The 12,170-nt window shown below is 55.6% G+C and overlaps 1 protein-coding gene across 1 annotated transcript; it reads left to right on the top strand.

The window, feature by feature from the left end:
* Positions 1-81: 81 nt before the first annotated feature.
* NOP9 (NOP9 nucleolar protein) lies at positions 82-10,942 on the top strand (the record flags this gene model as incomplete). Its single annotated transcript, XM_080631908.1, has 10 exons — positions 82-358; positions 1,520-1,903; positions 3,339-3,488; positions 4,385-4,511; positions 4,774-4,963; positions 5,804-5,944; positions 6,729-6,839; positions 8,344-8,547; positions 9,518-9,623; positions 10,684-10,942. The coding sequence occupies 10 exons, from the start codon at positions 82-84 to the stop codon at positions 10,806-10,808; spliced, it is 1,815 nt and encodes a 604-aa protein (XP_080488034.1). The 3' UTR covers positions 10,809-10,942.
* Positions 10,943-12,170: the final 1,228 nt, after the last annotated feature.

Genomic DNA, 12,170 nt, shown 5'->3' with positions numbered 1-12,170 from the left:
GGTGCGTGATGGGATATACCGAGGCATGGCCCCCGTTGGAATGAATGGGGCCGCGCGGTGCGTGATGGGATATACCGAGGCATGGCCCCCGTTGGAATGAATGGGGCCGCGCGGTGTGTGATGGGATACACCGCGGCCGCCTGGGCGCCGCCATCTTGCCGCCCCGCGGTGCATTGTGGGAGGAAGGCGGGCTTTACCTCAGGCATGGCGGTGAAGCGGAGCGGCCGCACGGAGCCGGGCTCCGGTTCCAAAGCCCGGTTTAAGGCCCGGTTCCGGCCCCGGCTGGATCCGGAGGCCGCGGCCTACTTCACACGGGCCCTGGAGACGCTGCAGGAGGGGCTGAGTCCGGATGAGCTCGGTGAGAGAGGGACGTGGAGGCCGGGGGGGAGATCCTGAGGGGGTTTGGGGCTTCTTAAGGGGGTTTGGGGTCTTCTTAAGGGGGTTTTGGGTGTTTTCTTAAGGGGGCTTTGGGTTTCTTCTTCAGGGGGTTTTGGGCCTTCTTAAGGGGGTTCTGTGTTCTCTGAGGGGCTTTAGGCTCTTCTTAAGGGGGTTTGGGGTCTTAAGAGGGTTTGTGTCTTCTTAATAGGGTTTTGTGTCCTTTTAAGGGGGTTTTGTGTTTTCTTAAGGTGCTTTAGGGCCTTCTTAAGGGGGTTTGGGGTCTTAAGGGGGTTTTGGCTGTCTTCTGAAGGGGGCTTTGGGGCTTCTTAAGGGGGTTTCGGGCCTTAACGGGGTTCTGGGTTCTCTGAGGGGCGTTAGGGTCTTCTTAAGGGGGTTTGGGGTCTTCTTAAGGGGGTTTGGGGTCTTCTTAAGGGGGCTTTGGGCCTTCTTAAGGGACTTTAGGGCCTTCTTAAGGGGGCTTTGGGGTCTTCTTAAGGGGGCTTTGGGGCCTTCTTAAGGGGGCTTTGGGGTCTTCTTAAGGGGGCTTTGGGCCTTCATAAGGGGGCTTTGGTGTCTTCTTAAGGGGGCTTTGGGGTCTTCTTAAGGGGGTTTGGGGTCTTCTTAAGGGGTTTTGGGGTCTTCTTAAGGGGTTTTGGGTCCTTCTTAAGGGGGCTTTGGGGCCTTCTTATGGGGCTTTGGGGTCTTCTTAAGGGGGTTTGGGGTCTTCTTAAGGGGTTTTGGGGTCTTCTTAAGGGGTTTTGGGTCCTTCTTAAGGGGGCTTTGGGGCCTTCTTATGGGGCTTTGGGGTCTTCATAAGGGGGTTTAGGTTCTTCTTAAGGGGGTTTGGGGCCTTCTTAAGGGGCTTTGGGGCCTTCTTAAGGGGGTTTGGGGCCTTCTTAAGGGGGTTTGGGGCCTTCTTAAGGGGGTTTAGGTTCTTCTTAAGGGGGTTTGGGGTCTTCTTAAGGGGCTTTGGGGTCTTCATAAGGGGGTTTAGGTTCTTCTTAAGGGGGTGCATTTTGGGCCCCTTTTTGCCCCATTTTAACCCCATTCCCCCCCATTTTAGCCCCCGTTCCCCCCCCCCCCCCCCCCCATTTTGGGCCGAATTCCCCCCCTTTTGGTTCATTTCGCCCTCTCTTCGCAGCCCTTTTCGCCCCCAACGTCCTCCGCGAGGCCTCCGGCGCCGGCCCGGCCCTCGCCCTCCACCCCTGCGGCTCCCGCCTCCTCCAGGCCCTGCTCCCTATGGCCCCATTGCCCCTTATGGGGCAGCTCCTGCCCCCTTTGCTGCGGGGGGGGCTGCGGGGCCCTATGGGGCACCCCTTGGGGGCCCGAGTGCTCGAGGCCGCCCTGCTCCGGGTCCTGGCCGCTATGGGGCAGGGGGAGGCCGCTATGGGGCAGGTGGAGGCCGCTATAGGGCAGGTGGCGGCTGCCGTGGGGGGGGCACTGGTGGTGGCCGCTGCCCGGCACCCCCCAAGTAGCTTCGTGCTGCGGGCCCTGCTCAGGGTGCTGGGGGGGGCCCCCGAGGCAGGTAAAGGCATGGGGGGGGGGGGTATAGGGGGGCTATGGGATGCTATAGGGGTCTATAGGGGGGGCTATGGGGGGGTTAAAGGAGGTTATGGGGGGTTATAGGGGGCTGTGGGGGGGTTAAAGGAGGTTATGGGGGGGTTATAGGGGGCTATGGGGGGGTTAAAGGAGGTTATGGGGGGGTTATAGGGGGCTATGGGGGGGTTAAAGGGGGTTATGGGGGGTTATAGGGGGCTATGGGGGGGTTAAAGGAGGTTATGGGGGGGTTATAGGGGGCTATGGGGGGGTTAAAGGAGGTTATGGGGGGTTATAGGGGGCTGTGGGGGGGTTAAAGGAGGTTATGGGGGGGTTATAGGGGGCTATGGGGGGGTTAAAGGAGGTTATGGGGGGTTATAGGGGGCTATGGGGGGGTTAAAGGAGGTTATGGGGGGTTATAGGGGGCTGTGGGGGGGTTAAAGGAGGTTATGGGGGGGTTATACGGGGCTGTGGGGGGGTTAAAGGAGGTTATGGGGGGGTTATAGGGGGCTATGGGGGGGTTATGGGGGGGTTAAAGGAGGTTATGGGGGGTTATAGGGGGCTGTGGGGGGGTTAAAGGAGGTTATGGGGGGGTTATACGGGGCTGTGGGGGGGTTAAAGGAGGTTATGGGGGGGTTAAGGGTGGTTATGGGGGGCTATGAGGGGGTTATAGTGGGCTGTGGGGGGGGTTATAGGGGGCTGTGGGGGGTTATAGGGGGCTGTTGGGGGGGTTAAAGGGGTCTGGGGGGGGTTATAGGGGGCTGTTGGGGGCCTATAGGGAGCTATGGGGGGGGTAAAGGGGGCTATGAGGGGTTATAGGGGGCTATGGGGGGGTTATAGGGTGCTGGGGGGGGTTATGGGGGGGTTAAAGGGGGCTATGGGGGGTAAAGGGGGCTGTTGGGGGGTTATAGGGGATTATAGGGGGCTATAGGTGGTTATGGGGGGATTATAGGGGGTTATGGGGGGGTTACAGGAGGCTATGGGGGGGTTAAAGGGGGCTATTGGGGGGGTTATGGGGGGATTATGTGGGTTATAGGGGGCTGGGGGGGGTTAAAGGGGTCTGGGGGGGGTTATAGGGGGCTGTTGGGGGCCTATGGAGGGGTTAAGGGGGGCTATGGGGGGTTATATGGGGCTGTGGGGGGGTTATAGGAAGCTGTTTGGGGGTAAAGGAGGCTGTGGGGGGGTTATAGGGGGCTGTTGGGGGTTAAAGGGGGCTATTGGGGGGGTTATGGGGGGATTATGTAGGCTATGGGGGGGTTATAGGGAGCTATGGAGGGGTTAAAGGGGTCTGGGGGGGTTATAGGCGGTTATGGGGTGGCTATGGGGGGGATATGGGGTCCATGGTGGTGTTATAGGGGTCTATAGGGGGCTGTGGGGGGGTTATAGGGGTCTATGGGGGGCTGAATGGGCTCCATCCCCCCTAGGGTGGCCCCGGGGATGGGCGGAGCCAGAGCCGAAGGGGGCGTGGCTAGAACCAAAGGGGGCGGGGCCAGAGCAGAAGGGGGCGGAGCTTCCCCCCTCCTTCCCCCCCCTCCTGGAGCAGCTGGCGGAGGCCTTTGAGGAGCACCTGCAGTGTGAGTGCCCCTTCATTGACCCCCTAATTACCGCTAATTAATGCTAATTAATGGCTCTTTTAATTGCTCCTTTAATTATATGCTAATTTGTATTAATTAGTGGTAATTAATCTGTTAATTATGTTAATTGTGCTCTTAATTAAGTAGTTTATCATCATTGGTTGCCATTTACATCTAATTAGTTCTTTTCATTAGCCTAAATTGTTTACTTAATTACTCCTTATTACCCAATTGCCCCATTACACCTAATTATCCGCATTAATTGTTGCTAATTACCATATTTTCACTAATTACAGTTGTTAATTAGGAATTTAGTTATTATTAGCTTGCTAATTAATTTCATGGATGTAATTGTGTTTAATTATGGTGCTAATTAATGTTAATTGCTTAATTAGTTGTCTTTGATTGTGTTTATTTGTGCTGTTTAATCACTTCTGGGTGATCACAGTCTGTAATTACCCCCTTAATTACCCCCTTAATTAATTACCCCCTTAATTACCCCTGCCCTTTATTACAGCAGCCCTTAATACCACCTTAATTACCCTAGCTCTTAATTATCCGCTTTAATTAACACTGTTAATTAACTTTATTAGCCTGTTAATTAGTTGTAATTACTCTTGGCTGTTAATTGGCACTTAATTGGACGTTAATTAGGTGTTAATTGGACGTTAATTAGCCGTTAATCACCCATTTGATTAACTCTTAATTAGGTCTTAATTGGCCTTTAATCGATATTTAACCCTTAATTATTCCTTTAATTAAGGGTTAATTTGTAATTAGATCTTAATTACTACTCAATTACTACTTAATTACTCCTTAATTAGCTCTTAATTAGTTCTTAATTAACACCTAATTGCCGTTAATTACTGCCTCATTAACCGTCCCATTCCCCCCAGCCTTCCTGTCCCCGCCTTGCGCCAGCCTCTGCCTGCAGGTGGCGCTCGAGGTGCTGCACCGCAGCCAATCGCCTGCCTGCGACCGCCTCTGCCGCGCCCTCATTGGCCAGCTGGCCCCTGGCAAGGGGTGAGTCCCTTCTGCGGCCCTCCTCATTGGCTGCTGCGCCTTCCGGCTGCGTTCTGATTGGTGCCTTGCAGACCCCTATCTTGTGGTGCTTTAAGACCCAAAATGAGCCCTTTTAGCCCCAAAAAGGGCCCTTTTAGCCCCAAAATGAGCCCTTTCACGTCCCTCCCCCCCCCTCCCCATTGGTTCCCGGGTGGGCGGGCCGTAGGGGAGGCCTCGGTGCTGATTGGCCGCGCTTCCCCTTTGCTCTTTGCTGATTGGCCAGTGGCCTGGTGCCGGCGCTGGAGGACCCGGAGCGGAGCCGGCTGCTGGAGGCGGCGCTTCCGGTGCTGGCCCCGCCCCTCCTGCGGGAGCTCTTCCAATGGGAGCTGCGGGGCCGGCTGCGGGGCGTGGCCAATCACCGCCTGGCCAATCACGGCCTGCAGCGCCTGCTGGAGCACGCCCCCGCCGACGTGGTACGTGCCCCATAGGGACCCATAGAGACCCATAGGGACCCATAGAGACCCCATAGAGACCTCATAGAGACCCATAGGGACCCATAGAGACCAATAAGTGATCCACTAGAGACCCATAGAGACCCATGAGTGCCCCATAGAGACCCACAAGTGCCCCATGCAAACCTGTAGAGACCCACAAGTGCCCCATAGAGACCCCTAAGTGCCCCATAGAGACCCCTAAGTGGTCCACTAGAGACCCATAGAGACCCACAAGTGCCACCTAGAGACCCATAAGTGCCCTATGGAGACCCATAGAGACCCATAAGTGCCCCATAGGGACCCATAGAGACCCACAAGTGACCCACGAGTGCCTCATAGGGACCCACAAGTGCCCCATAGGGACCCACAGAGACCCATAAGTGACCCATAGAGACCCATAAGTGATCCACTAGAGACCCATAGAGACCCACAAGTGCCCCATAGAGACCCACAAGTGCCCCATACAAACCTGTAGAGACCCACAAGTGCCCCATAGGCACCCACAGAGACCCATAAGTGACCCATAGAGACCCACATGTGCCCCATACAAACCTGTAGAGAGCCATAAAGGACCTGTAAGTGCCCCATAGAGCCCCATAAGTGACCCAGAGAGACCCATAACTGCCCCATACAAACCTGTAGAGACCCATAAGTGCCCCATGGGGACCCATAGAGACGCCTAGAGAGACCCCAATGGGGGTTGACCTCATGTCCCAAGGGGTCCATGGCTATAGAGCCCCCATAGGGACCCCCCCGGGGACTGCCCCGATTGGCTGGGCGGCGGAGGGGCGGGGCTCAGGCCGTCCAATCGCGGCGCAGGTGGAGGCGGTGCTCGCCGAACTCGGCCCCTCATTGGCTGAGCCCTTGGCCCGGGGCCACCACGGGGTCCTCACCGCCCTCATGGCCGCCTGCCGCCGGCACCCTCCGCTCCAGCAGGAGGCGCTGCGCTGCCTCTTCCAGGTAGGCCACGCCCCCTCCCCCTTAGGCCACGCCCCTTCCCTTTAAAGCCATGCCCCCATTGACCATAAGGCTTCCTATTGGCTCCCCCTTGCCCATAGGCCACGCCCCCTTCCCCTTAAGCCACACCCCCATGTCCATAAAGCTTCCTATTGGCCACGCCCCCTCCCCTGTGAGCCACGCCCCCATGCCCATAACACTTCCTATTGGCCTCTCATCCCTCTTGGCCACGCCCCCTCCCATCAAGCCACGCCCCACTTTGCCCATGACGCTTCCTATTGGTCCTTGAATCCCATTTGGCCACGCCCCCTCCCCCTCAGGCCACGCCCCCATTGACCATAAGGCTTCCTATTGGCTCCCCCTTGCCCATAGGCCACGCCCCCATGTCCATAAAGCTTCCTATTGGCCACGCCCCCTCCCCGTAAGCCACGCCTCCATGCCCATAACACTTCCTATTGGCCCCCCTTGCCCCCTAAGGCCACGCCCCCTCCACTTAAGCCCCGCCCCCTTGCCCATAGCGCTTCCTATAGGTCCTTCAGTCCCATTGGCCACACCCCCTCCCCATAAGCCACGCCCCCATTGCCCATATCACTTCCTATTGGCCCTTCACTCCCATTGGCCACGCCCCCTTCCCCAAGGCCACGCCCTCTCCCCTTAAGCAATGCCCCCATTGCCCATAACACTTCCTATTGGCCCCCCTTGCCCACAAGCCACGCCCCCATTGCCCCCTCCTTCCCTTAGGCCCCGCCCCCTCCCTAAGCCCCGCCCCCTCTCTCCCCTCCCATAGGCTTTCGGCTGCTGGGAGCCAGCCAATCGGCGCCGGGCCTGCGTGCGCCTCCTGGCCTCGCTCCGCCCCTTTGAGGGCGGGGCCAAGGAGCCCGAGGGGGCGGAGCTGGAGGTGAGCGGGGGGGGGGGGGGGGCATAAACCCCATTGACCCCCCCCCATTTACACCCCTTTTACCCCCAAATCCACCCATTTTACCCCTTTTTAACCCATTTTTCCCCCATTTTCCCTGATTTTAACCCAATTTCACTCAATTCCCCCCCTTTTTACCCCTTTTTCCCCATTTTCTCCCCGTTTTTACCCAATTTTCCCTCTTTTTACCCCATTTTCACCCCGTTTTAACCCCCTTTTCCCCCTTTATCCACGGTTTTAACAATTTTTAACCCATTTCCCCCCGGTTCTGCCCTTTTCCCCCTGTTTTTAACCCATTTTTCCCCATTTCTAATCCATTTTTGCCCGTTTCCCCTCTTTTTAACCCATTTCTGCCCCGTTTTTAACCCATTTTTGCCCGTTTTTAACCCATTTCTGACCCCTTTTTGCCCATTTCTAACCCCTTTTTACCCGTTTCTAACCCCTTTTTGCCCATTTCTAACCCCTTTTTGCCCATTTCTGACCCCTTTTTGCCCATTTCTGACCGCTTTTTGCCCGCTTCTGACCCCTTTTTGCCCATTTCTGACCCCTTTTTGCCCGTTTCTGACCCCTTTTTGCCCGTTTCTGACCCCTTTTTGCCCATTTCTGACCCCTTTTTGCCCATTTCTGACCCCTTTTTGCCCATTTCTGACCCCTTTTTCCCCGTTTCTGACCCCTTTTTGCCCGTTTCTAACCCCTTTTTGCCCGTTTCTAACCCCTTTTTGCCCGTTTCTAACCCCTTTTTCCCCATTTCTGACCCCTTTTTGCCCGTTTCTAACCCCTTTTTGCCCGTTTCTGACCCCTTTTTGCCCGTTTCTGACCCCTTTTTGCCCGTTTCTGACACCTTTTTGCCCGTTTCTGACCCCTTTTTGCCCGTTTCTAACCCCTTTTTGCCCGTTTCTGACCCCTTTTTGCCCATTTCTGACCCCTTTTTGCCCATTTCTGACCCCTTTTTGCCCGTTTCTGACCCCTTTTTGCCCGTTTCTGACCCCTTTTTGCCCGTTTCTGACCCCTTTTTGCCCGTTTCTGACCCCTTTTTGCCCGTTTCTGACACCTTTTTGCCCGTTTCTGACCCCTTTTTGCCCGTTTCTAACCCCTTTTTGCCCATTTCTGACCCCTTTTTGCCCATTTCTGACCCCTTTTTGCCCGTTTCTGACCCCTTTTTGCCCATTTCTGACCCCTTTTTGCCCATTTCTGACCCCTTTTTGCCCATTTCTGACCCCTTTTTGCCCATTTCTAACCCCTTTTTGCCCATTTCTGACCCCTTTTTGCCCATTTCTGACCCCTTTTTGCCCATTTCTGACCCCTTTTTGCCCATTTCTGACCCCTTTTTGCCCGTTTCTAACCCCTTTTTGCCCGTTTCTGACCCCTTTTTGCCCATTTCTGACCCCTTTTTGCCCGTTTCTGACCCCTTTTTGCCCGTTTCCCCCCCTTTCTAACCCGTTTCGCCCCCTTTGTGCCCGGTCCCCGCTGTTCCTGCCCTCCCCAGCTGCTCCCCGCCGCCTCCCACCTCCTCCACCACCTCCTGCACTTCCGGGACCCGGCCCCGCTCCTGGGGGGGCTCCGGGCGCTGCCCCCCCCCGCGCTCCTCGCCCTCGCCCGGGCCCCTCCCGGCCGCCGCCTCTGGGGGGCGCTGCTCAGCTCCGCCTCCGTCCCCGACCGCGCCCGCCAGCGCCTCCTGCGGCGGCTCCAGGTAATGCACCCAAAATGACCCAAAAGGGGCCCTTCTAGCCCCAAAATGGGCCCTTTTAGCCCCAAAATGAGCCCTTTTAGCCCCAAAATGGGCCCTTTTAGCCCAAAAATGGGCCCTTTTAGCCCAAAAATGAGCCCTTTTAGCCCAAAAATGGGCCCTTTTAGCCCCAAAATGGGCCCTTTTAGCCCCAAAATGAGGCCTTTTAGCACCAAAATGAGCCCTTTTAGCCCCAAAATGGGCCCTTTTAGCCCCAAAATGAGGCCTTTTAGCCCCAAATGAGCCCTTTTAGCCCCAAAATGAGGCCTTTTAGCCCCAAAATGAGGCCTTTTAGCCCCAAATGAGCCCTTTTAGCCCCAAAATGAGCCCTTTTAGCCCCAAATGAGCCCTTTTAGCCCCAAAATGAGCCCTTTTAGCCCCAAATGAGCCCTTTTAGCCCAAAAATGGGCCCTTTTAGCCCCAAAATGGGCCCTTTTAGCCCCAAAATGGGCCCTTTTAGCCCCAAAATGAGGCCTTTTAGCACCAAAATGGGCCCTTTTAGCCCAAAATGGGCCCTTTTAGCCCCAAAATGAGCCCTTTTAGCCCAAAATGAGCCCTTTTAGCCCCAAAATGAGCCCTTTTAGCCCCAAAATGGGCCCTTTTAGCCCCAAAATGAGCCCTTTTAGCCCCAAAATGAGCCCTTTTAGCCCCAAAATGGGCCCTTTTAGCCCCAAAATGAGCCCTTTTAGCCCCAAAATGAGCCCTTGGGACATTTTAAGCCATTTTGGGGCTTTTTAAGGTGGAATTTGTGCGGTTTAAGCCATTTTGGGGCATTTTAACCAGTTTTGGGCTGGTTTAAGGTGGAATTGGGGTGTTCTAACCTATTTTGGGCTGGTTTAAGGTGGAATTGGGCTGGTTTAAGGCATTTTGGGGGTGTTGCAACCCGTTTGGGGCTGGTTTAAGGTGGAATGGGGCTGTTGGGGCTCTGTTGCAGGGGCACTGGGTGGCCCTCGCCTGCCACCGCACCGGGAGCCGCGTCCTCGAGGCCGCCTGGGCCTCGGCCTCCGGCCCGACCCGGGAGGCCATGGCCAGCGAGCTGGGTGAGGGCTCTTAAGGTGGAATGGGGGCGGTTTAAGGTGGAATGGGGGCGATTTAAGGTGGAATGGGGGCGATTTAAGGTGGAATGGGGGCGATTTAAGGTGGAATGGGGGCGATTTAAGGTGGAATTGGGGTGGTTTAAGGTGGAATTTGGGGGTGTTTTAAGGTGGAATTTGGGTGATTTTAAGGTAGAATTTGGGGCTTTTAAGGTGGAATTGGGGTTTTTAAGGTGGAATTTGGGGTTTTAAGGTGGAATTTGGGGCTTTTAAGGTGGAATTTGGGGCTTTTAAGGTGGAATTTGGGGGTTTTAAGGTGGATTTGGGGGTTTTAAGGTGGAATTTGGGGTTTTTAAGGTGGTTTTTGGGGTTTTAAGGTGGAATTGGGGGGTTTAAGGTGGAATGGGGGTGTTTTGAGGTGGAATCTGGGCTTTAAGGGGGAATGGGGGATTTTAAGGTGGCATTTGGGTGATTTTAAGGTGGAATTTGGGGGTTTTAAGGTGGAATTTAGGGCTTTTAAGGTGGAATTGGGGGGTTTTAAGGTGGAATTGGGGGCACTTAAGGTGGAATGGTGATTTAAGGTGGAATTTGAGTGTTTAAGGTGAAAATGGGGTGTTTTAAAGTGGAATTGGGTCTTTGAAGGTGGATTTTGGGTGCTTTAAGATGGAATTTGTGGCTTTTAAGGTGGAATTTGGGTGATTTAAGGTGGAATTGGGGTGATTTAAGGTGGAATTTGAGTGTTTAAATGGGGCATTGGGGCTTTTAAGGTGGAATCGGGGTGGGTTTAGGTGCAATTGGGGCTTTCATGGTGGAATTGGGTGTTTTAAGGTGGGATTTGGGGAATTTAAGGGCAAACCTGGGTGTTTTAAGGTGGAATTCGGGTGTCTTAAGGTAGAATTCGGGCTTTTAAAGTGGAATTTGGGACTTCTAAGGTGGAATTGGGGTGGTTTAATGGGGATTGGGGGCTTTTAAGGTGGAATCGGGGCGGTTTAAGGTGGATTTTGGGTGGGTTCCGGCTGCTTTCGGGTCCATTTTGGGCTCCCTCCCTGAGTCCTCCCACCCGCAGCCGCCCACAAGGGGGCGCTGCAGCGCGACCCCTACGGCCGCCGCGTCGCTCTCGCCATCGACCTGGAGCACTTCCTGCGCCGGCGGCCATCTTGGAGGACCGAGCCCCCCCGGCCAGCACCATAGAGACGGACAGAGGGGCCTCGTGCGCTCTAGCGCCCCCCCCCCTCCGTGGGGGGAAAGGACGCTCTGGCCCCACTCGTCTGCTCTGGAGGACTGAGGCCTCTATGGGGAGCACCATGGAGGTGGAGCAGGGAGGAGACGCTCTGGCCCCGCCTGGCCACGTCTTGGCTGCTCCTCATTGACTTCTAGGGGGGTTGCAATAGAAATGGCTTGGGGCCCATAAGTGCCCCTTTTTAGACCCATAAGTGCCTTTTCGGACCCATAAGTGCCACTTTGGACCCATAAGTGCCCCTTTGGGACCCGTAAGTGCCCCTTCCAGCCCCATAAGTGCCCCTTTCAGACCCCTAAGTACCCCTTTGGGACCCGTAAGTGCCCCTTTGGACCCATAAGTGCCCCTTTCAGACCCGTAAGTACCCCTTTGGGACCCATAAGTGCCCCTTTGGACCCATAAGTGCCCCTTTGGGACCCATAAGTGCCCCTTCCAGCCCCATAAGTGCCCCTTTCAGACCTGTAAGTACCCCTTTGGGACCCATAAGTGCCCCTTTGGACCCATAAGTGCCCCTTTGGGACCCATAAGTGCCCCTTCCAGCCCCATAAGTGCCCCTTTCAGACCCGTAAGTACCCCTTTGGGACCCATAAGTGCCCCTTTGGACCCATAAGTGCCCCTTTGGGACCCATAAGTGCCCCTTCCAGCCCCATAAGTGCCCCTTTCAGACCCCTAAGTACCCCTTTGGGACCCATAAGTGCCCCTTCGAGCCCCATAAGTGCCCCTTTCAGACCCCTAAGTACCTTTTTGGGACCCATAAGTGCCCCTTTGGACCCATAAGTGCCCCTTTGGGACCCATAAGTGCCCCTTTCAGACCCGTAAGTACCCCTTTGGGACCCATAAGTGCCCCTTTGGACCCATAAGTGCCCCTTTGGGACCCATAAGTGCCCCTTCCAGCCCCATAAGTGCCCCTTTCAGACCCCTAAGTACCCCTTTGGGACCCGTAAGTGCCCCTTCCAGCACCATAAGTGCCCCTTTCAGACCCCTAAGTACCCCTTTGGGACCCATAAGTGCCCCTTCGAGCCCCATAAGTGCCCCTTTCAGACCCCTAAGTACCTTTTTGGGACCCATAAGTGCCCCTTTGGACACATAAGTGCCCCTTTGGGACCCATAAGTGCCCCTTCCAGCCCCATAAGTGCCCCTTTCAGACCCCTAAGTACCCCTTTGGGACCCATAAGTGCCACTTTGGACCCATAAGTGCCCCTTTGGACCCATAAGTGCCCCTTTGGGACCCATAAGTGCCCCTTCCAGCCCCATAAGTGCCCCTTTCAGACCCCTAAGTACCCCTTTGGGACCCGTAAGTGCCCCTTCCAGCACCA

Source organism: Psittacula echo, assembly GCF_963264785.1.
Source record: "Psittacula echo genome assembly, chromosome: 19".
NCBI classification, from domain to species: Eukaryota; Metazoa; Chordata; class Aves; order Psittaciformes; family Psittacidae; genus Psittacula; species Psittacula echo.
Note: the sequence above shows the minus strand (reverse complement) of the source record. Positions and strands in the feature narration are given on the sequence as shown.